The sequence below is a fragment of the Hippichthys cyanospilos genome, chromosome 19 (genome assembly GCF_059441005.1).
Source record: "Hippichthys cyanospilos isolate Australia breed blue-spotted pipefish chromosome 19, RoL_Hcya_1.0, whole genome shotgun sequence".
Classification (NCBI taxonomy): Eukaryota; Metazoa; Chordata; class Actinopteri; order Syngnathiformes; family Syngnathidae; genus Hippichthys; species Hippichthys cyanospilos.
Genome location: NC_142387.1, coordinates 9,494,025 through 9,517,008, shown reverse-complemented (window position 1 = coordinate 9,517,008; position 22,984 = coordinate 9,494,025). Strand labels below are relative to the sequence as shown.

General features: G+C 40.6%; 1 protein-coding gene across 8 annotated transcripts in view; it reads right to left on the bottom strand.

The window, feature by feature from the left end:
* The window catches only part of LOC148407831 (uncharacterized), a 62,415-nt gene that overhangs the window by 10,765 nt on the left and 28,666 nt on the right, over positions 1 to 22,984 (bottom strand). For 4 of the 8 annotated variants that reach the window (XM_088401489.1, XM_088401490.1, XM_088401493.1 and 1 more), the window contains exons 3-9: positions 22,410 to 22,523; positions 19,123 to 19,314; positions 16,169 to 17,551; positions 5,437 to 6,416; positions 3,215 to 3,466; positions 1,695 to 1,881; positions 120 to 182 (exon numbers count right to left, since the gene is read on the bottom strand). In XM_088401489.1, the coding sequence (XP_088257615.1) occupies positions 120 to 182; positions 1,695 to 1,881; positions 3,215 to 3,466; positions 5,437 to 6,416; positions 16,169 to 17,551; positions 19,123 to 19,314; positions 22,410 to 22,523 (3,171 nt within the window). Of the gene's footprint in view, positions 1 to 119; positions 183 to 1,694; positions 1,882 to 3,214; positions 3,467 to 5,436; positions 6,417 to 8,922; positions 10,420 to 16,168; positions 17,552 to 19,122; positions 19,315 to 22,409; positions 22,524 to 22,647; positions 22,700 to 22,984 lie in introns of those variants that run through there. The other 4 variants (XM_088401494.1, XM_088401495.1, XM_088401497.1 and 1 more) reach the window with 4 other exon arrangements.

Below are 22,984 nucleotides of genomic sequence, written 5' to 3'. Positions count from 1 at the left end.
GGTTTGGAAGCGCTAAGTTTCAATGAGGTTTTGCATTAAATAGGAGAGTATGTGAGAAAGTGGAAAAATTGTCAGGGTCCAAGCTAACGTGCTGAGCTTTAATATAAGTGCAGCAGTACCTGTGGAAGTCTTCAGAGTGCTCGGCTTCCTCTCCCCACTCGCTTGGCTGTCTGTCTTTGAGGCTTGAGACACAAAACCAACGAGTATGAAATTCATATAAGCCTGCACCGATGATGAAATCCAAAAACGACTACCATGATGTAATCCATTGTGTGTTTGATTAACATTGCCCAAAATGCTAAACATAACTCGTATTAACAAAACGAACAGTTCATGGCGGCTCGGTGGCGCAGTGGTTAGCACGTCTGCCTCACAGTTAAGGGACCCGAATTTGAATTTAACTGGCTCAGGCCTTCCTGTGTGGGGTTTGCATGTTCTCCCCGTGCCCACGTGGGTTCTCTCCGGCTTCCTCCCACACTCCAAAACCATGCATGGCAAGGGTGTTGGTCAAACTTAATTGTCCTCGGGTGTGATTGGCTGCGACCCTTGTGAGGATAAGCATCTAAAGAAAGTGGGTGGAACGGTTCCAAAGTGCCTTAGATTCTCGTGGGAGTAGCAATATGATCAGATTTTTGTAAAAATTACAAGTATGTTTAAATAGGCCTTGTCCACCAGAAGGAATTTTCTATTCCGGAGTAATTCTACATATTGTGTGGGAAAATAAAATGGCATTTTGGGGAAAGCCATTGAATTTAATTGTCAACTGAATATCTTCAATGACAAATAACCAGTTATGCATAGTATTTCTCAACACACTCCTAAGTTCTTCCATTTTACCTTCTACTCAGGGAACCCCCTTCTCTGATTGGCTGACAAGTTTCAGTTAAAATAGTCATCATCTTCGGAAGGAAGGCCAACATTTCGAGATGTCAGTGTCAAAATTAGCGTCATGCTTCAACATCGGCGACACTTGCCCCCCTAAATTCAATTTAACTTGGCGAAGATGGAAGATTATTGATGAGAAAAGCATTGTGGCCAATAGAATAGATCATGTACGAAAGCAGTTAATTTTCTTCATTTGTAACGTTCAATGGTTCGAAAAAAATTAACTGAGAATAAATGTCTGGACTCTGCAAACACAAAAAAAATGAATGAGTTACAAACAAACCCCCACACAAATGGCAGCCACTTTTCACATTGCTACATTGAAGAACCATTGGGAGATATGGGCGGTCCCTCAAGGGTCTACCATTGGACCCATTTTGTTCAGTCAGTTTTTGATATCTTTGGGTAAAACGCTTTGGCTATCACAGCTATGTAGATGACACCCAATATTTATGTACGACCCCAAATGACTGCAGATCAATTAGCAAGCTGTGTCATGTCAACCAAATTTCTCCTTAGCTACGCCAAAACATAACATAGGTAAATTTTTAGGGTGATCAAACAAAGGAGGATTACTTTGTGTATCGTGCACAAATTACCCATACAGATTACTTACCTTTAAGATTCTTTTCACAAACCACGCATATTTAAATTAACTAATTGAAGCTGACAGTTTTGCACTACCAGATCAGAGTAAACTTTTAACATACCTCAGCAGGCTAGGTCAAATATGTCAAATCAGCTTTCTAGAAACAAGCTGTCATGTCACATTATCGTCAAAGATCTGCATGTGCGCAAGCGTGCCTTACCCAGGGGCCTTTTGGTTGCCGTGGTGGTCGCGCTGCGGGATGACAAAGTTGTGCGCGTCGATGTGGTCGTTTTACTGGTTGTTGTGGTGGTGGTGGTGGTTCCGTTTTTGGTAGCGGCAGAGGAGCTTGCTAGACTTGAGTTGGCAGCGCTGACCTTTGGCACGAGGGGGCGCCTCTCTGCGGGGATCTGTTCAACAAGATGGGACACATCTCGGAGAATTAAAAATTAAGTTAAACAGGTGACCTGAAAAAAATAATTAAACTCATTAAAAATACAATGAAATGCACTTGCATGCAACTTTTATTATCAATTATTCATCTAAGAAAAATTACAAACTACTTTATCTACCTAAATGCAGTAACTAATTATTTGTACATCATTACTTCCCACCATGGATTTAGCTGCAGCAAATGTACAACAGCGAAAACGCTACAAATACAACTCATAAAAGGCCATTATGTAAGCACTGTTTTGATTCCTGACATAACCGAAAAATCTGGGTCAAACACGTATGTAAAACGCATATTCGGTCCTTGTTGCAAATTGCAGAATTTATTCAGACCGATTCCGGGGATGATGCTACGCTCCACATACAGCTGAGACCGCCTACTACAAGCTGGCCATGATGAACCCAGTCACCCTGCACCTGTGGGCATTGGACTGCTAAAAATAGCCTGCCTATTTATCATGGGTAGTGTCACTACGTGATGTAGTTAAGCAGGCCACCGAAAGAGGGCGACAAAGGGCGAGCAAGAAGCCGGCTTGGCAACATTAAACTGCTCAATCCTGATTTATTGTCGTTTGCGTCCATTTTTTTGGAACATCTTTTCACTCCCTCAAAAGAAATGTGTTTAAATTGTATAGGAGTGTAAAATTAGTACAAACATTACAATTGCGAGTGGGCCTGGAACAGCCCACAAAATATATGGGGCTTAACAGTGCATCAATTGATACTTAATTATAGTAGGCTATCAGCAGTTTATTGTGTTCAGTTTAGTACTTGAGTCAAATCTTAAAGGGAATTTCAACAGGAGACAAGCTGGTAATTTTCATTACAAGGAGTATGATTCTAATGACTCTGGTTGTATTGGGACTGCATCTCTCTCGCCCCAGGACTTAAAGCAGTAGACATTTAATGGCTCATTAAAAAAACAAAGACAAACAAGTCAATTTAGAACGCTCTGTGCAACTTTCCATTTCAGTGCACCAACACTTTTAAAAAGTGTAGAAAATGCTTCCATTTTGACTCTTTTACAGCCAGCCTAGTTAAAATGGATCTTTGACGATTATAACCGTCAATGGCAGTGAATGAGTTCATACTTTGACAGTTTTTAAGACATTTTGTATGTGGCATGTGTATGTATTGACTTTTAAGCCTTGAGTTTAATGTTCAATCAACTGTTGGTCATTTTTTCAAGCAATGAAATCCACTATAGCTCATTAAGAGATGACCTTACCTCAACCTTTTAATGTTTCTTAAATGAAGTCAAAATATTAGCATCCATGTCCGATAGCTTACCTTGGGTTTAACATCACGTGTAGCGGTAGTGGCTGAGGATGAAAGGCGGCTGGTAGTATTTGTGGAGGGCCGCTTTGGGCCACCAGCGGCTGCCGATGGTGCCCTGGTGGTTGTTTTTTTATCTAAGGTGGTTGTGGTTGAGGAGGGGGCGGGGCGCTTAGTAGGTGCCGCGGCAGAACCACTACCAGCAGTGGCTGCAACCTGCCGTGTTTTGGAGAGGGTGCTCGGTTTTGTTGCCCCGGCAGCAGCAGGCTGAGATGCGTGGCAAAGACAGAGATGGATGCAGGCAAAAAAAAACAAAAACAAAAAAAAAGTAAAAGATGAAGCAAAGGAAAACTAAATCATAAAAACTGCAGAAGCAGCAATTCAATTGCAAACGGTGAAATCATATCTACAAAATAAGACTTGTTGGATGTGTAAAACAGAACCTGGACTGTATTCAGTGGAACCTATAAAAAAGTCATTCCGAATTTGACCCAAATTGGATGTAAAAATAACAAAGTGGCGTGTACTGTCTGACTTCAAGTGTCAGCATACAAAATTAATTAGCTGAGTGTTTTTCCCACTTACTGTACATGAATAAAGCAACAATCTCAGCAAGGGAAAAGTCACAAATTTTACTATTAAACTGGAGTTAACTTATATTTACACTGATGAAATTCTCTACATATTTAATAACATTTTGGTGGAATTCATTCTTTGAGGTTCCACTGTACAGTAATTATAAAAAGCACTAGAAAAAGCTAAAAGCAGCATGCATTAAAAAATAGCTCGTCTTAAGTAAACTTGTATGACTGCTTCAGTTGAGCTTAATTGAAAGATCCCCATTATGAGGGAATGATAACCTATATGCTATATCAAATGTTTAACAGTTATTACAGTCCTAATTAAAAAAACAAAAAAAAACAAAAACAAAACTACAATATAAAGCCTTTTTGTGCTTGCTGTGCAAAACAAAAAACTGCAACTATAGCTTCTGTTTATAAAACTAAAACTAACCACAAAGCAAAAATATCCTTAATTTTAAACAGTTATCACGAATGATTTTTTGGGTTTCATTTTAAATGATTCATTTTGAGATTTATGTATGTCCTTTTACGAGAAGTTACTGAAACCTCAAATATGTAAAGTACAAATATTTTACACATCTCTAATACAAAAATTTCACTTTTTTTTTTTAAATCCTCAATGGGGAAAATCCAGGGCACAATGGATTAAGGGGCCCGTCTCAATTTTGTTTGAGGAAAATTGCATACAAAAGGCAAACTGGTGCACATTTAAGACAAACCAGTACAGTAAGCACAGTAAATGAGTCAAACTTTATTCAACTTCAAATAAGCATCCATATAGAGTTGAACACACCTGATAAGGTGCATTGATAACTTTTGAGGTAAGGATTTTAAGTGTGCCTTATAGTCTGGAAAATATGGTAGTTTTTAGAGCAGGTTTGTTAGTTTTATTTTTTGAAAATTCAGGCTGTCATCAATGCAACGGGTTGCTTTGGGGAGCGCGCCCACTTTTTCAAGATTGATTGTCGATCATGGTCAGTAGAGATGGTCCTTTTCAGGTTGTATTTTTTTCAGATTGTATTTTTACAAGGCATCCCATCATGAAGCGCTCGCCGATTAAACTAAAATGAACGGTTTACACCCAAACAAAAATTTAAACTAACAAACCTCCTTTCAAAATGACTATATTTTCCGGATTATAAGGAGGGCTTAAAATCATTTTCTAAAAAAAAAAAAAATCATTGCACTTAAACCCTTTACTGGCTATAATGGCAGATGCTCTAAACAGGCAAAAATGGCCGTTATTAGGCCCTTGTTTTTCTATTTTGAAGTCCTAAACAGGCAATAATTTTCAGGATTTTAGAAGGATTTCGGGCAACGTTAGAATTTAAGCAATGGCTCTTACGAAAGCTCTCGTCAGTTTTGCCTGTTTAGAGGGTTAAACCTGGGTGTGTCTATTGATGTTGAATATAAGTGGAATCAAGTTAGACTCATTTACTTTACTGATTTGTTGCCTTTAACATGCAATAGTTGGCTCAATACTCACAAATGTTCAAAAAATAAAATTGAGACGGTGCCTTATAACCCAGTGCATTTTAGAGTAGAAACTCTGTATATGGTAATTAAAGGTAACTCAGTTGTTAAAAAAAAGGCCAATGTTTGTCATAGTCTGAGAACCCTGTGTAATCATTTTACATCTCCGATGAGTTTTACCTTGGTCTTCTTGTCTGCACCGGCCAAGTCTTTGCCCGGTGCTGCGCTGCTCCCATTGGTGGAAGGCTTTGCTTTTTTGGCCTTCTCTCCTCCATCTGCTTTCACAGCTTTTTCCTTCTTGTCATCCTTTTTCTCCACCGCCTTTTTGTCACTCTGAAGTTTCTCCTGCTTCTCTTCCTTGGCGCTTATCTGCTTTGCTGCTTCCGCCGGCTTCTCCGAGAGTTTCTCCACTTCATCCTCTTTCGGGGCTTTCTCAGCTTTGTGTGTTTGTGCGGAAGGTTTGGTGGCTTCTTCCACATCAGCTGCCGTGTCAGCCTTCTTTTCCGCCTTGTCTGGAGCGGCGTCGAGCTTGACGGGTGTCGGCAGCTGCTCGGGGGTCTTTTCCACTTTGGTTTCGACGTGTTGCTCTTTGCTGACGGGCTTCTCAGTCTTCTCGGGGATTTTTTTCTCGACACCTGCTTCATTTTTGACCGCATCTTCTGCTTTTTTCTCGGCCACCTTTTCTCCCTTGTCAAATTTCTCAGTCTTGATTAATTTGTCTGTGGGTTCAACGGGATCTTTTACTTTTTCCGCTTTCTGTTGGACTAAATCCATTTTTTCAGGCTCTTTGTCTTTCATCTTTTCCTCTGGTAGCTTCCTCACATTTTCAGATGCGTCCTCTTTGACTTTCATTGTTTCTTTCTCATTAGGAACCGTTTCAAAGTCTTTTTCCTCAGTAACTTTTACAGTGGCCTTCTCTTTCGCATGAGTATCTTTTCCTTCTGTGACCTTTTCTGCCACTTTTTCCTTCTGCGAAACACTTTCAGGCTCTTTCCACAGATTGATATCTGTTTGTTTTTGTTTTTCCGTTTCGACGTCTTTCTTCACGCTGGCCGCCGTCTCACTGATTGGTGATTCAACCTTCACGCTCCTCTGCCCGCTTGGATCAATAAGGTCCACTTTGGGCTTCTCCTCCTTTTTGTCTGACTTGGAAAGATTGTCTACAATGGAAAGCGAAAGAAAAAAAATCCATTATTGTTGTGTGCCTTAGATCCTTCATTTCCAAAATTGCCCAGTCTGTCTTTGTACAAGGTTATCAGATACAGTTTAGAGTTATTTTGACGCCATTTTAGTTGTCTTTTAGTTTAGTCATGATTGTGGGGACATTTTACAAGGTGAAACAATGATATATTTTACAACTTTCTGCTCAAGATTTTTGTTGTTGTATTTAATAAAGTAGAAATCACCTCAATAGGAAAAGCTGCTTACTAAGTGATACAATGCAATTTTATTATTTTCAATAATATGGTTGTTATTAAACGAATTGGAACATCGCTCCCTGCTGATGAAGCTTAGCAGGTAATAAATACTTGACTTAAAAATGTCAACATTTGTCTTTCGAAACATTAAAAAAGATTTTGTTTTTAATGTGGAGCGTGAAGTTTCCTTCATATAGTCAGCAGATGCAGCACGGCATACACAAATCAGATATGTTGACTCACTCAATGAAACATCTGCATCACCTGACCTGAGGTCATGATGACCTCAGGCTGGGTTGAAAAAAAATACACTCACGCTTTGACCCATTTGTGCTAGAAAACCTCACTCGGATTAAACAAGATGCCTTGTTGCCCTAAATTAGATAATTTGGCACACTTGTCATCCAGTTAGCTATTTCATTGGCAAGTTCCTGTTTCTGGTTTCCATCACTGTTGTTGGAGACACTCCATGACCAGAGATATAGCAGATCAAATGCCAATCAATAAGAATCTTTGGGGAGACCAATGAGGAGCTTTGGAATCAGATCAGGAACAGCGTGTGCAGCTTCTAATTAACCCCGTCTAATTTACAACGCTGGAGCCTATCCCAGTTGACAAAGAATGTAACGCAATTCAGATGCTTTTACTTTTGGATGCAAAATTTGGAGTAGTGTGAAGAGAATAAAACAAATGAAATCAGATCATCATCAGACCTGAAAAAGAACTCTTTCATAGGTACATTATTTAAAAATGAACGTCAGATTGAGCTTGACAATGCTACATCAAATATTCATTTTTGTCCACTGTTGTGTCCATTTTGTCTCAGAAAAACAGTAAAGTCAATTGTATTCTACCCTAAAATAATGACAACATTGGAAAGGCCTATATGTCCTCTTTTGAGCACACTTGGCAGCGCCAATGAGGCAAAAGATATAGACCGAAAACAAATGTCCACTTGAGTGGACACAAATGAATAGGCTAGGACTCACGAGGATAGAGGGCAGGAAAATGACAAAAAGTGAAACAAGCCACCGACATTCACCTTCAACCTTTGTGAGAGTGGTTCACGATTTATTTACGATGCAATTGGAGGCATCAATCACTGACGCGATGTGCGTTGGAGGGTGAATTGCATGTCCGTGAAAGGGTCATTTCGAGAACAAATATTTCTTGAGAAGATTGGATCACAAAGCAGGTCAAGTATAAATGCCAGCTCAAATTGTGAGGGGGGGCGGGGTCAGGAACATTTTGGAACGGTTCATACAGGCCAATAGTTAGATGTTCCACAAAATCCCGTACAGGTGTTGGAAAAATCCAAAGGTAGAATTATACATATGTATGTATTAGTAGAAAAAAAAAAAACTCCTCATGGAAACGGGAACTCCCATGACTTGCAAAGTTTACACATGATGTTTTAAGTTATGACAAAATTTCTTACACACACTTGCTACTTTGCTACAATACATTATTGCAAAGTATTGCTCCCTCTGTGATTTTTGGAAATTGCATTCTATTCTGTAGGAAGTAGTGACCGTGCAGTTACAGAAATTGGTCTTGAGAGTTTTATAATGTTCCCTGGCAATAAAGGTGTTCCAATTTGATTGGTTGAACGATGGGTCAACGGGTTCAGGTTAGTATGCAGCTAAGCAAGGGGGGAAAAAACCCCATCAGTAAAGAGATCTTGAATTTGAAAAACAAAAACAAGAACAAAAAACCCCCAACATTTAATCCTTAATATTTTTTTGTAAAAAGTTAAGCTTTTATCTTATATCATAAATTATATCATTAAACTACACAAACAACATTGTATGTTCAGATAAAGATGATGACTTTGGCGTCTGTTTACACTAGTGCAAAGGAGGGCAATGACATATGAAGTTGAGCAGATGGAGGAAAAAAAGCATAAAGATCACTGAACCATTATTACTCAATAGCTCTGAATCTAAAAAAAAATGAGGGCGGCTAAAACAAAAGTCCCATAGCACCATCTGCTGACGTGATTGTGCAAATACACTTCACACGGCAAAATCAAAGACTGTTCCCTTCAGTCATATGGCCTGGCATTGCACCCCCACACTGACAACTGCAATCAAGACCAATGTACACTAACCCAGAATCAACAATTCAATTATGTGTAAGACTATGGCGTAACCTGCAAATTATGTTTTTTTGTTTTTGTTTTTTTTTAACAGAAGAAATAATGCCACGCTTTTTTAAACCGAAGAAATAATGCCACACTTTCACCTACCATCAAATTTGATGACGGGGTTAGTCACGTTCAGGCCAAACTTGTTAGAGGAACTTACGACATGATGATCATCAGGTTCCGCCGCTAGTTTATCCCCCACTTTTAAATCAGAAATAAGCTTAGGATTGGGTTCGGTATAGCCCAGGTCTTTATCCGTAGCCAGTTTATCAAAGCTGTTTGAGCCAACCGAGACGTCAGAGGTAAAGTCCATTGCGCTGAAAGCTTTGGGGCACGGGGGCACTGGAAGAACTATGTTTCTTTGCTCTTTTTCCAACTTTAACACTTCCAAGGGTTCTTCAGGAAGGTCTCTTTGTGCTAAGAATGGGGAGAGAACCAGGCGAGGTTCAGGCGGTGTTTGCCTTAGGTCGATATGCGTGGTCCCGGCGGCAGAGAGCGTAGGTGGTGTATCAGGGTGTTGATCATCTGCAACTGTCAACGAACGTTGCATGTAATGCTGGGGTCGACGTGACCCGCCGACCGGTGACCCTAGCTGGTCCAATCCTGCGAGTTCACCGCCAGGGTATTTATCAGAAAGCTCCAGACTGGTGGGTACCGACAGGTGGGAACAGTCAGACATTGCTCGTCGCATCGCCTTCCTCTGCTGCTGCGCTCTTCCCATGAAACAAGGTTGTAATTCTTCCTCACCCTCTTCGGTGTCATCACTACTTTCCCCTGAGGAACCCACGGATAATAGCTGCTCCTCGAGGGTCTCTCTGGCGATATCCTCATCGGTTCTTTTTAAGTAGTCGTCACCGGTAACACCCATGGTGCAATAGTTAGGAGGCACCTGGGGCATGGCAACCTTTGGGCTGGTCTCAACAAATCTCGAGTTGTCCCATGATTCAGATGGAGAGTATCCACCTGGAGTAGAGGCCTCAATTGAGGGGAGTCCAGATGCGTGCGAAGGCATGGTTGCGGTGGGCATCGGGGTCGCCGTGTGACCGGCTGGAGTTTGAGGAACTGGTGGCAAAGACACACGATTGCTCACGCCGCATTGCGGGGCAGGTGTACAGGGGAGACTGCCGGGGGAAGCCGGGGATGGAAATGGGGAAAAAGACCGGGGGCTCTCTGGGCTCTCCCCCGCAGAGCCTAATGAAGCGTTACCTAAGGAGGTGGACCCCGGCATGCTCCCAACCCCGCCTGGTGCCTTCGATTCAACATCCGCGCCGGTCTTTTCTGTCTGCTCGAAGAAGCGCAGCTTTTCTTCGCCACTGAGGCCAGTAGCTACTCCCAAGCCTCTCGGTGTCTCCACATCAATACCGGGGTGACACTGCCAATCCCAAGTCGGGGTCGCTCCTGTTGGTGACAGGGACGCCCCCTTACAGAGCTCACTATACTCTGAGAAGGGAGAGCCCGACTTCTGATCTGAGAGAGACGACATGCTGTCTCCCCGTTTCTATTGGGTCTCAGGAGCTTAAATGTTGATCTTCGCTTTTCTTTTGGTTTCTTTGCGTTATAATTCCTTCCACTCAGTTACCAGGGTCCGCTGTTCATGGGAAATCTCTCTGTACCTCAAACTGATGCTGTTGTGAATGTAGACTTCTCTCTCGTGATTGCTCGCTCTCTCTCGCTCAGCCTCACTGCTTCACACACACTGTGCTAGTCACGTGACCCAGTTGTGAATGCCAAATGGTTACTTGCAACTCCCAAATCCCGCCCCTCACGGTGGAGAGAGAGAAAGCCCCCCCACTCCCTTTTCAGTTTTCACTTTCCCTTCACGTCTTTCTTGCCCCGAAACACATACAGAGCTATGCCCTTGAATTTTCCTTCAAGAGTGCAGAGCAAGGACAGCAAAAGGCATTTTGAAGGGCTCGTTTAATTTAGGACCACCTTATTTTTCCTCGTTAGCTATCACTTGTCCTGCCCATTTCAACAGATAAAAAAATATAGCCCACTCCTCCAAGTTAAAGGACGAGTAAGCGTTAGAGAATGTTCGACGTTTCCATTTGTCATAACAAGAATGTCCATGGCGGGATGTAAGCTCGTACAAGACATCGGCACGTCTACAGTCTGTCTACTCATTACAAGAGAGTAGGACAAGAACAGCAACAGAACCATAGGGGATGGAGAGGAAGCCTCTGGTAAAGAGACCTTGTTATCTGTCACAATGAATCCGGTCACATTGTGGAGAATCACCCTCCATTAACCCCTACAGCACTACAACAGTGTTTACATATACTGTATGAAATTAGCTAAACAAATACAGATTAAAGACTAAATTAACCGTGTGTGCCTTAATATATTGTTGAATTTTAGTAACTATGATTTTTGTTGGTTTTATAATTTGCAAGGAGTAATTTTCTAAAGTGTCTGACATGTTGAAATTTAGTGTGGACACACTGTGTTTCAATGATTGGTTAAAATCTCACTGAATCAACAAATTACCACTACAATTTGGAAAACACCTATTGCTCAATTTATTAGGAATAAGAATCGACATATCAGCCGAGTCGATTGCTGGCACTAACATCCGACGGGCGGGCTGACAAATCAATTCAAAACTCTTTAATTTTTTTGTGTTTATTTAAATATTATGGTAACTATAAGAAATTCTGCTGAGCCTGGGAACCGACTGAAACTTTTGTTTTTGTTTGAAATTCAAACAAAGAAATTTCAATATTTCTGTTATTTTGAAATTTTGGACTGCTTTATTAACAGTGCTGCAGAAAACTACAGGGGCCGATTGTTAAAATTTTCATTTAGCATTTTCAGACATGCTGATTAACCTGGCAGTTCTCTAAACTTACAATTTTAGAACAAAAAAGCAAATTTTCTAAATACATTTTAGAAAATTTGCTTTTTTGTTCTAAAATTGTACATGACTACTAAAAATCAATATCTGCTTGAAAAGTAAACATTTTGGACATCTAATAAAGAGTATGAAACAGTTCATAGTTACCAAAAAAGTATATCAATGAAATCAGTTCAAGGAAAAATCAAAGACAACTTGACGGGCAGCTGCAACCCAACAAGTCCTGAGGTGCAGGCAGATGGGCAGCTGGTGTACTGTCACTGCATCTGTGTATCAAGTATTCAAGCCGATTTATCCGTTCTCTCCTGTTTGCAAAACTGACTTTTAAATTTCATGGGGACAAGGCAAATACAGAGGCGACCAATTCTTATATAACCCCACTGTGTTGTACCTAATAGCCCATGTAAGCCACCGGGAGGGCATATAGACAAGGGGAAAAAATCCAATCGAGCTGCAAAAAGCCCTTTCTATTGATTCTCTTAAAAACAAAAGGGGGAAAAAAAGAACAAAGCATGTTCACCACAACAAAATTCTGTTGCGAGTATTGAATTATTCTTAACTGACATTAAAAGAAAACAAAAACATACTCGATGCCAGGGAATAAAACTAAACGCCTGCCATCAATGAAATGTTCGAATTGACGCGCCTCTAAAAGACAGATATATAAAGAAGCAAAGATCACAGGTGTGGAAGAAAACACTTATCACCGCAGGGCTGTCACAGATACAGATGATGTAGACAGACAGTCTTTAGTGATGTCTATTTTTAGCTCCAGCTCATCTTCTTCCCAGCCAAGTAACAACACCCCCTTCTTCGCCAAACATCTATTGTTCCCGCAATGGACCCTCTTTCCATTAGTTGCCAACGCAACCGCCTCCTGTTGCTATGGTGACCGACTCCTCATCAGTGTGCCTGTTCCAGCCATTTTGGTGGTGATGGTTGTTGTGTTGGCTGAAAATTCCAGAAGCTCGGGGGGTGGGGGGGTTCAGACGTGCTAACTGAATGATCGCATATACAGCAAATGTTATTTTTATTTCGACTGTCTTATATCAGTCTAACAATACACCGTAAATAAAAACACGAAATGTGTAATTCCCCAAACATAAGATTCATATTTTTCCCCAAATGATGGCCAAAAGTATGAGGGCGTCCTATAAATGGTACATAGCCACATAAGCTGAACTTTGACGCACAGACGTCCATTTTGAAATCGCCCGTAGTCTCACTTTCAATAATTACCGTTGCGGGACGAGATACCGTATAGGGTGAAAGTGAGTAGGCTATTTGCAGCCAGTGCCTGTGGTCAGTGAACAGCAGCTCGCGTTAGCTATTGTTGTAATAGGATTATTTTCAATAAAAGAAGCGAGCAGACTGAACCATCGTCCGAGTCCATCCTTGTTCACACACAGTAATATTACTAAAACAGAGAGGATCATGTAAAGGTTATGATGTCGCCATCTAATTCAATTAAGAATGGCAACGTATGCAGTCGAGTGTTCTGGTTAGAGAACAGGGAAATGTAATCCATTTGACTCGTTTATTAATTGTCGTCTTTTGGCACACAATCATAAACTTGGTAAAACACGGATGGTGAACAACTTCGGCTATTTACGGCAAAATTAACTCCAGCTGTGTTGCGAGGAAAAGGAAAAGCAACCGCTTCGAGTGCATTCAATGTTACACCGGCGCCGCGTTCTTTGACCGCTCACAACGTGGGAAATCTGAAACACCCTTAACCCGCAACAAATATACAACTTACGGCTATAAACACAAGAAAATATGAAGAGTTTAGGAAGATGAGATTTATTCTGTTTTGCTATAGTTTTTACATTGTCTTTTACACGGTAACATAGAATATACTAGAATTTGACCCCAAAATTAAGGTAGTGTCCTATACGCAGGTGTGTCTGATATTTGGGGAATTACGGTATTTATTTATGATTGTACATATCACACACAGAAGCTGCCATTACTTTCCTAATCTGTGTCACTACATCGTTCCTCCAATGGGTTTCAATCCGTTTGGCCCGCCTTATGAGTGTCAAACCAAAGAAATACCAGTTATTTTTTGCTTTGAAACACTAACGCCAAAAACTGGGGCCCAGCGTATCGTGTTTTTCACAGGAACTTCCAATGGGTCTCACGTTCTAGTGGAACTATACAGCGGCCTACTGTGTTTGTTTACATTGTGTAATTAAAAACATGAAATGAAGAAGGTCTGCTGGTGTTTGTGCAAACACCACAAATTCTAAGCAAATATGACCGCTGCTGCAGTACAATATTTCTGAGACAACAGAAAAAAAAACGCTTGACTAATCGTCAATGCAGAGGATCCCTTTCCACAGCAACAATAACGATTATTTGTCTTCATTACAGCTGCCATCTCTTGCCTCCCCACCAAAGGGAATTATGCATGTGTCTTAGAATAAACTTGAAGATAACAATTTGCCTTCCTGCAACAGTGAATCCAAAGAACATTTTACAGAAATGCAAAGAAGAGAAGATAAACAATTTCATGACGAGTGAAGCTTTGTTTTTCAGTCAGTCAGGAAATCGTATTAAAGAGAGACATCAACAAAATGACAAATCCGTTTGTGGGGTACAAATTCAACAGCTGAGGCATGAAAAGCAAATCTGTTCACAAACCGCACAAATGATCGGCATCCTTTGCCTTCTTTTTGACTTTGACAGTACTTCGCATCGAATTTGACTTGCATCTTTATCGCTTGGCTTCCATTAATCTCTTTCTTTTCCGCTTTGTCGACCGACGGATTTTCTGCTTCAGATAGCGTCTGTTTTAATGTTCCCTCTGTGGTTGTCTCTATCGGACTTTATCACATTTATGGAAGTGTCCCAAGCTGCGAATCCAGAATGTACTGCTATTGAGTATTGTGTGAATTATACAGAGCAATTTGCCAGAAAAAAAGGGAAATTTAAGGGAAATTGACAAAATTAGTGTTGCGGAGTATTACATTTTAATGCGAGTAGTTCAAGTTCAAAAAAGGATTCCAAATTGCACTTCAAAAGGAGTAGTGGCAAACCAGAGCAAATGGGACATGATTCATTTCAGAGCTGTGGACAGAGGTGCCTTCAATTTTATGGCTTTATAGGCGCTCAGTGACGGATATACCCTGACACACTGACAACAGGTTAAAAGGGAAGTAAAACTTTAATAGTCATGATTAAAAACTTTTTAAGACTCCCTTGAACTCCGTTCTAGCCTTCTTTTAATGCCTACACGGAGCCACAACAAATCCCCCCCAAACATGACAATATCTTTCCAGCAAGATGGCTGAATAAATTTTGAATGTAAAGAAGCTGCCCTTGCAAGTTTTTGTCTTTTTACCAAGCTGTAATCATTTTCCGCAGTGCTGTTCCTGCACCGAAGCCCTCTTTTGTTCTTATTATCATCTCCAATGGGAGGAAATGACAAGGAAATTGCCCTGTGTATTCATAAATCATGATGATCCACAAAACCACTCTGAGAAAAGACACACTTATATCAACTTAATTTTTTTGGGATGCACGCCATCCAAACAGAATGTGTTATCTCGGTGATCTCAAATTGGGTTCTTGAAGGCTGTTTAGGGGGCGCGTGAGTGAAAGGGTTTTTGCGGGTATCAGCAAATTTAATTTTATACTTTTAGTTGACGTGACAGGAACATGAAGTTTTTGTTGAATGGTGTCATAGAGACTCCTTTGCAAAACGTACGTCTTTTTGTGCTATATCATCATATGTAGTGTAAATATACTGTGCACAATAATTCTAATATTTCTGAAACACCTTTGGAATAAAAACAACTGCCTGACATCAATAAACAGGTAAGTGAGCATTGTGAAGATAATTGAGGCACATCATAAACAGAGAAAATAAAGGTGGACTTACCTGTAGCGGCAGGGTGTCCGAGTCAGCAGTCATAGTGCATGCAAAATAAAAAGATATAAATCATTAAAGTTTGGCAATTGATTTAAAAAAAAACATGATTGTGTATACACATCCAAACAGAGTTAATGACACTCCAGTGTGATTCATTTCAAGAAGAGGTGTAAAGAGAAAGGCTGCTCGAGAAGACAAGAAAGTTAATAGACACAGAAGAAGAAAATAGTGACATCCAAGCCCTTGGTGTAATGGAAACATTCAACAAAAATGATTGTATTAATGACACAACAGTGCACGAAAAAAAGTTTTTGTTTTTTAAATGCAAGCAGAGTAGATCCACTGAGGAGAAAATTTGCCTGGGTGGTTAGTAGCATCGCACCTGTCATAAAACATGGTTAATAAGGATTTAGGAAACCCTTAGATTCAAATAACGCAAAACACTCTTGAGGTCATTAGTCACACAGTCACAAGCCCAAAAAATACCTCTAGCATATTTATTATCTTCATGCAGGAAACAATACAACTGTGTCCCTAACGGCAAAACCACACATCATGCTAACAGCTAATACGTACGTTGTACTCTATAATTAACTGCTATTTCATCCACAACCAACCTTCGATGATGGGGGGGACCAGACTTGGTTGTTCGGCGGTATCAGCAAAGCTGGGAAAGAACGGCTTTGCTGCAGGGTTAAGGCCAGACGCTGGAATTCCAAGTGAGCCGGAAGAGGGGCTATCACTTGGCGATGCTGGCGGAGGGAATTTCTTTGCCTCTGAGGTGCTCGGGCTCTTAACGGAGGAAGAAGATGAAGAGCGGGACTTCTTGGATTGTTTCTTGTCTGATGGCTCATTTTTGTGCTCTTTGGTTTGGACTTCCTGCGCTGTGGTTTTGGGGGAGCGGAGTGGGGCCGGGGAAGGGGTGTCAAATAGAAGGTCCACGGGCACAGAATGACTGGAAGTGCTCACGTCACCGCCGAAGTCAAACGCGTCGCTGTTGCTGCTGGCGTGGGAGTTGTTCAGGAGCCAGGACGCGTCAGATGGTGAAAGGGGCGGGGCTGATGCAAACACCTCACCGTTGGCGGAGTCGGGCTGGGATGAAGGGCTAAAAGCTGAAGTGTCTACCTCGGGAATGGCTTGCTTAGCCGTCTCTTGGACGGAACCGCTGCTGTCAAACATCCCACTGTCGACTATGTCGCCCGAGCTAACGTCTTTTGTGTCAACCAGAAGTTCAAATGATTCCCCGGGACTAGCGGCCGTGGGGACGAACTCAACTGGCCCAGCGTTGGTAGAAGAAGGCATCGTGAATGGAGCTGCTGTAGCTTTCAGCTCGCTGTTCAAGACAAGTGGGCTAATGGGAACAGGAACTAATACATCATGAGAAAGTGGAGAAGGCACTAGGCCTTCCTCTGTGAAGCTCTCTTCTTTCCAGGGGGTATGGCTGGGATTTATGTCAGCAAAAGAGACATCCATGCTTGTTAGAGCAGAACTTCCCAGATCCATCATAGCTTCTTGGGTGATTTTCGCAGTGGGTGAAGTTCCAAATGGCTCAGGAGACACTTCCCATTCTTCAGGAATCTTCTTCCTACTTTTGCCCTTCTTTCCCCGCCCTCCGCTCTTCCAAATCTGTTCCTCCCATCCGCCTTCTCCGCTATCTGGTTTTGGTTCAGGTCTTTGGCAGAGCAACTCATCTGCGTGGATGTTTTCTCCTTGTGACTGCACTTCAAGGTGACCCTTGCTCTCAAAGTGTTCATATGAGCCCTCGTCTTTCTGTCTCCTTTTCTTCTTTTTCTTCTGTTTTCTGTCTGATTCCTCTCCGTCCCTTTCATCACCTGCGGCGTAAGCAGCGCTTTCTCTACCGGGCAAGGTCTTAGGTGGGTTGTCACGAATCATTGCGAGATTGTTAGCATGACGACTGATCACAGAGTTGACACTGGGGGTGAAAGCGAGGTCTGACGACAGGCAGGCAATCGGGTCTGGCCAGCAGTCACCTAAGGCACCTTGTTGTGGGTGAAGAGGGAAGAGTTTAAGTTTGGGGTATAGGTTAGGGGTGAAAAGAACTTCATAATATTGAACACATTTACAACTAGCAATATGAAGCGTTCAAAATGTTAGGTTGATTTTACTTTTTTTTTTTTCTCCCCATTTTGGACTTGTGGCAATGCGTCTCCATTTCACAACCACACACAGACAAAAAATACACAATGTACAATCTATAGTTTGAACTAGTTTTACTCTTAGCTCCAGTGCACAGAGACACAAATACACATTCATTTAATACCAATAAATGGGGCACCTGTCCGGCCCCATACATTAAAATTCTCTCTGGAGGGCTTTAAACTGAAGAACAAGCCTACACAATTCTGCTGCTTGGGCACAATAATTGGGACAAGCTGACAAATGTTCAGTAAAACTCAAAGCATGTTTTACACAGGACTATGGAAAAAAAATCTCACCGCTATAGAAAATTAGTAGCATAGAAGCAATTTAGAAGGGTTTTCTTTGTCCTTCATTTTCAAACCATGTCAGCTGGGATAAAAATAGCAAAGGATTGTGAGAGAACTATGCCATCGTACTCTTCTTAAATTCTATACACAGAACCATAAGTTCCAGACTATTGATTGACCCTTACAAATGTATGGGAGGCGTAAAGCTTGTTTACCAATAAAAATCCAAGAATTCATTGCTTTAGCCACAGGGGTCAAGTAATGAAAAATGAAACATCTTGGATGGTAAATTACGGTACGTATTATTAAACTTTTTAAAAATATTATTTAGCAAGATTTAGAAAAATTACCTCAGTGCCACACTTGTAAATTCTGGGCATTTCTCGTTTTTTTAATAAAATGATGGCTGATATGTCCCAAATTTCTTTATTTTCTCCCTCCATCTAATGCACCTTCATTAAAACTACATTTCCGTCACTTTCAATTCTCAAGCAGTGTGTTTTCAACCTTAAACGATGATCCCTTAAATCTTGGTAAACTATAAGAAAGGCATGTGCTTAGGTGCTCATAAAATAAATGACGAAGATTCTTCAAGTGGAGAATTCCTGTAAGGTGACCATGAAAAAAAGTTTGTATATATTTAGCAAGCAAGAATGCAGCAAGACAGCAACTACCGCAGAAAGCTCTCCTGTGTATGATAAATACAGATGCATAACCCAGCACGCAAACACATGGAGGCAGTACTAGAGGCCACAGCAAAGTTGGACACTGTATACATGACAGCATCAGATGTGAATCGACCTCGAGCCCGATGATTAAATCTGATCTGAGCTGGTGTGCGTGCGAGAGGAAGAAGCTCTCGAAAAGAAGGCACACAACTGATCTGCGTAAAGCCTCCAGTGGCGCAAACAACATCAGTCATGTTTGTTAGAATACATAAAAAAGGCAAGAATGTTGGATGGCATTTGAACTACATGGTAATTCATGATAACCACTTTTTTTAGACAGGTTAAGCTCTAACAAAACATACCTGATTAAATTGTAACATTATGTAATTAGCAGTGTATTGCTAGCCAAGCAAAGGCTAAACGTTGGTGACATGCTAGTAAATCTGCATGTGTTACCTGCTGACAGATCCAAGGGGCTGCGAGGAACTTGCGGTTCAGGCAGCATGGGGCTGTGGGCCACTTTCGGGGCCTCTGACGCTGCTGAGGGTACGGGCTGCAGTGGATCGGCGATACTTGGAGGCTTCTCTGCAGCGAGAGCTGTAGTGCCCCCCTCCATATTCAACCCTGGGCCTGCAGGCTGTGAGAAACCTGAGAAACAAGTCAGAAAAAATGTAGACTTATTTTTCACATTGAATGCCAAGCATCTTTCATAAATTTGAACATGCTGATTTTGCGTGTACAAATATGTACAAGGGATGGAACGAGATCTCGTATGACGGGATCTTGCGATAATGGAACGCTACAAGATTTCTTGTCCGTGCACAGCATGAAATCTATTTTCTTTTGATTGTTTTTGACATTTACACAGAAGAATGCATTTTCCTGTTAATGCTCTGCATAACATTAAAAGGCCACCAAATATGGAGAGAACTTCAAAATAAATCTTACTATCACAAATAACACCACAGATGCCTTGGTATGTTTTTATTTAAGCTGTTCCCGGAAGCGTGTCACAGCAATGACTAACTTGTCTCACATACTGTTGCTCCAGGAATCGTGAGTCAACACAACTGAAATAATATTCAATCGCTAATTCAGGAAGCTAAAAAAAAAGAATTGAATTACACTGATGATGTTGCCAGACTATTTGGCAACATCTAGCATAAATTAGCCACTAGTTAGCAACAAGTGTTCTATATTGTCTGATGAGAGCATTTGGATTACCTTAAAAGGGAGTTCAATAGATGCAAATTAATTGCTGACAGTTGCCGTTCATACTGATCATTTTTGAACAAACCAGGCTAACTCAAATGTGTCCTGTGATCTTCACTTTGTTTCACTGGCTTCATTATTATTTCATTATCCATGGTGAAATAGTTGTCTCAAATCTCAATTTATATTTATGTAAAAAAGAAATGTTAATTTAAAAAAAACATAAAAATTAGTCAGTCATAATTCAGTATAAATGTGCCATTTGGTCTTCAGTGTTAATACTTATTTTCCAAGAAAAAAAAAACATTTTAATTTGATCTAAATGCCAAAATACTCAATAACAGCAGCGTACAAAAGAAATATAGGATGCTCTGATTACTTTCAAATCATCTATGTGGTGATAATTTGGTTTGCAGTCAAAAAAAAAAATAATAATGGTGAAATCTTGGCATATAAGACTGTCTGCTGTATGCATCAGACAAGCTGTCTGCTTTTATTTTAACATTTGAATGCAAGATATTTACATTTGCAGAATAGCTTGTTGATTCTCTTTGCCTGCTAGATAAAAAGAAAAATTTGAAAAACTGGAAAATTCATATCAGCCGCTTTACAGTACATTGCAAATTTAGCAATAATCTCGTCTCGTGAGAAATCTTATTTTATAGAATTTGTGTCAAGTCTCATCCCTGATATGTACACTGACCATTTTTATGGATGCATGAAAATCCATAATACACAAGATAAGTTGTAAAGTCTGGCATTGTGTGACTTCAACTGAAGAAAATTGTGTTAAGAGACTAAATATTATGTACTTGTGTTGAAGCCTAGAGCAGTAATTCATGAACCCGGGCACGCCATGTCTCATCAAAGCAACAGTGACATCTGAGAATGTAGAGGTTGGCATGGTGAAAGGCATAACTCGAACTCGTAGCATAAAATGTGTGCGATTGCGTGTGTGTTTGTACTGTACAGCTCACCACAAGCCATTTATCTGATTACTATTAAGTAAGCGCTGCATTTGTGTGATTATAAAATGCCAAACCTAATGAGATTTAATTATAGCTATGAAAAAGCAATGTGATGTGAAAAGTGACAAAGGTTTATAGTATGAAATATAGTTTATCACTCCCAAGTGGTACAGCGTAAAGCAACGTCGGATATTCTGAGACACACTTGTAGTACATCTGAAAATAGTCCTGTCAGGCCTGAATGTATCATTTGGGCAGGGGTGGGAGGGGAGCCATAAGAGTAAGCTCCCAAAAAGCTCCCAAAAAGGCTGACAGGAAAGGGTAACCGTCGGGAGGAAGTCATAAGCACAAAAAAAAGAGAGAATGACAAGAGGGAAAGAAAAAGAGAGGAAAAAAATGGGGGTGATGCTTATGGTTGGGCATTATGACATTCTTACGACATATAATTTCACTATACAGGAAAAGGCAACATCATTCGTAAGTGATTATTGAATCTTATATAAATGCCCTACTATTTGTTGGAAGGGATTAGGAATCTTAAAACATGCAATAGTGGTTGAAAGACCAACTGAAAAAAAAAAAAAAAAGCTCATAATTGAGCAAGCAACAATGATACATGCAAATCATTCGTGTAATTGTTGACTATTTTCATTGTGTCCAGTTACCAGTTTATTTAATGTTCACACAAGTACAAAAAAAAAAAAGTTAAACAAGTTTTGTTATTCATTTTAATTAAAAATGTAACACTAGAGTACATTGTGAATGCTAATAATTGTAAAAAATATCAGCCTATGACTTTTGGGCCATATCGCTCAGCCATAATAGTTGTTGTAGATGAGAAAGAGAGGTCACCAGGGATGATGGAAATACAAGGGGAAAGGGGACAAAAATCCTATTTATGTATATGTTTATATCATTGCTTTCTTGTTTAAATATGCTGTATTTAACAAACTATCACTAGGCTACAATTTCTAAACAGACTGGCGGGTGTTGGAGATACAGAAGCAAGTCCAGTTGGTTGAAAGCTACAACCAATAGGTTCAATAATCAGGATCATTCATATAAACCAGGAGTACTCAAATGGGGGTAGGTGTGCACTGGCGATACGTCAAAGCACTTTGGGGTTTACGTGAGATTTTAACAGGGTCACAAGTGAATTTGAATGCTTTTCGAAGCCGTGAAAGGAACCACACACGTTCCCTTTCAAACTAAGAGCAAATTAATTGGATCATGAAGCATCTTATTGCTAAATTGGGTTGCAGTGACTCATTTGTGAAATGTTCTTCTTTTATCTAGTTAAGATTTATAAGGAGCTGACAGACAAACCAAAATTAAAACAAATAATGTTACTTAAATGCCTACTACTACAAATGTACTTGCAAAGTTTAATAAATCAGACACTGATAGCACAGCACGCTGAAATTACTGATCTTCAAAAACCATGTTTGTCATATAGTACAGGTAAAAAAAAAAAAAGAAAGAAAAAAATGACAGTACAAGTTTTAAGTGTTGTCTTTAGATAGTTACAAGAGACGGGTGGAATATCAAATCATTCTTTCATACCAGATAAGAAGTCTGCTGCCAAGAACTGCTGCTCATCAACTTTGTGTTGCTGCCCATCACCCCGATGCTCTGGGAACGACATTGACGTCTGCCCCCCTGTGGTCAGTTTACAACCTGCATTCACACAAAAAACATTGCAGTAAATGTTGCTGTCAGTATGATTGAATCCAAACGTCCAGTGGGCATTTCCAACATACGAACCGACAGGAATGAATCAATCGTGTACCCAACCTCTCACCTGGCAATTGGTCTCCCAAATGTTGTCCCTGTTCCATTTAACTGATTGTTCAGAAATATTTCTTATATGCGGATGAGTGCCTTTGTCTCAATCTCCACTGCAGCCTCAGCTGACTGAGCTACTAACACTTTGAACCCCCGGTCGCATGCACACACACAGGCACACACAAAAAACAAGAGTGCTATTGCAGTCAGGGCGTCTGGGTAGGGTGTGACGTCCCGGGTCGTGGCCACTAGTACCTCCCCTTGCCTCCCTGACTGCCCTTCAACCCAAACCAGTCACCATCCATGAATCTTCACTAGACCGTCCAGATCAAACCCCTGAATATTTGATTGAA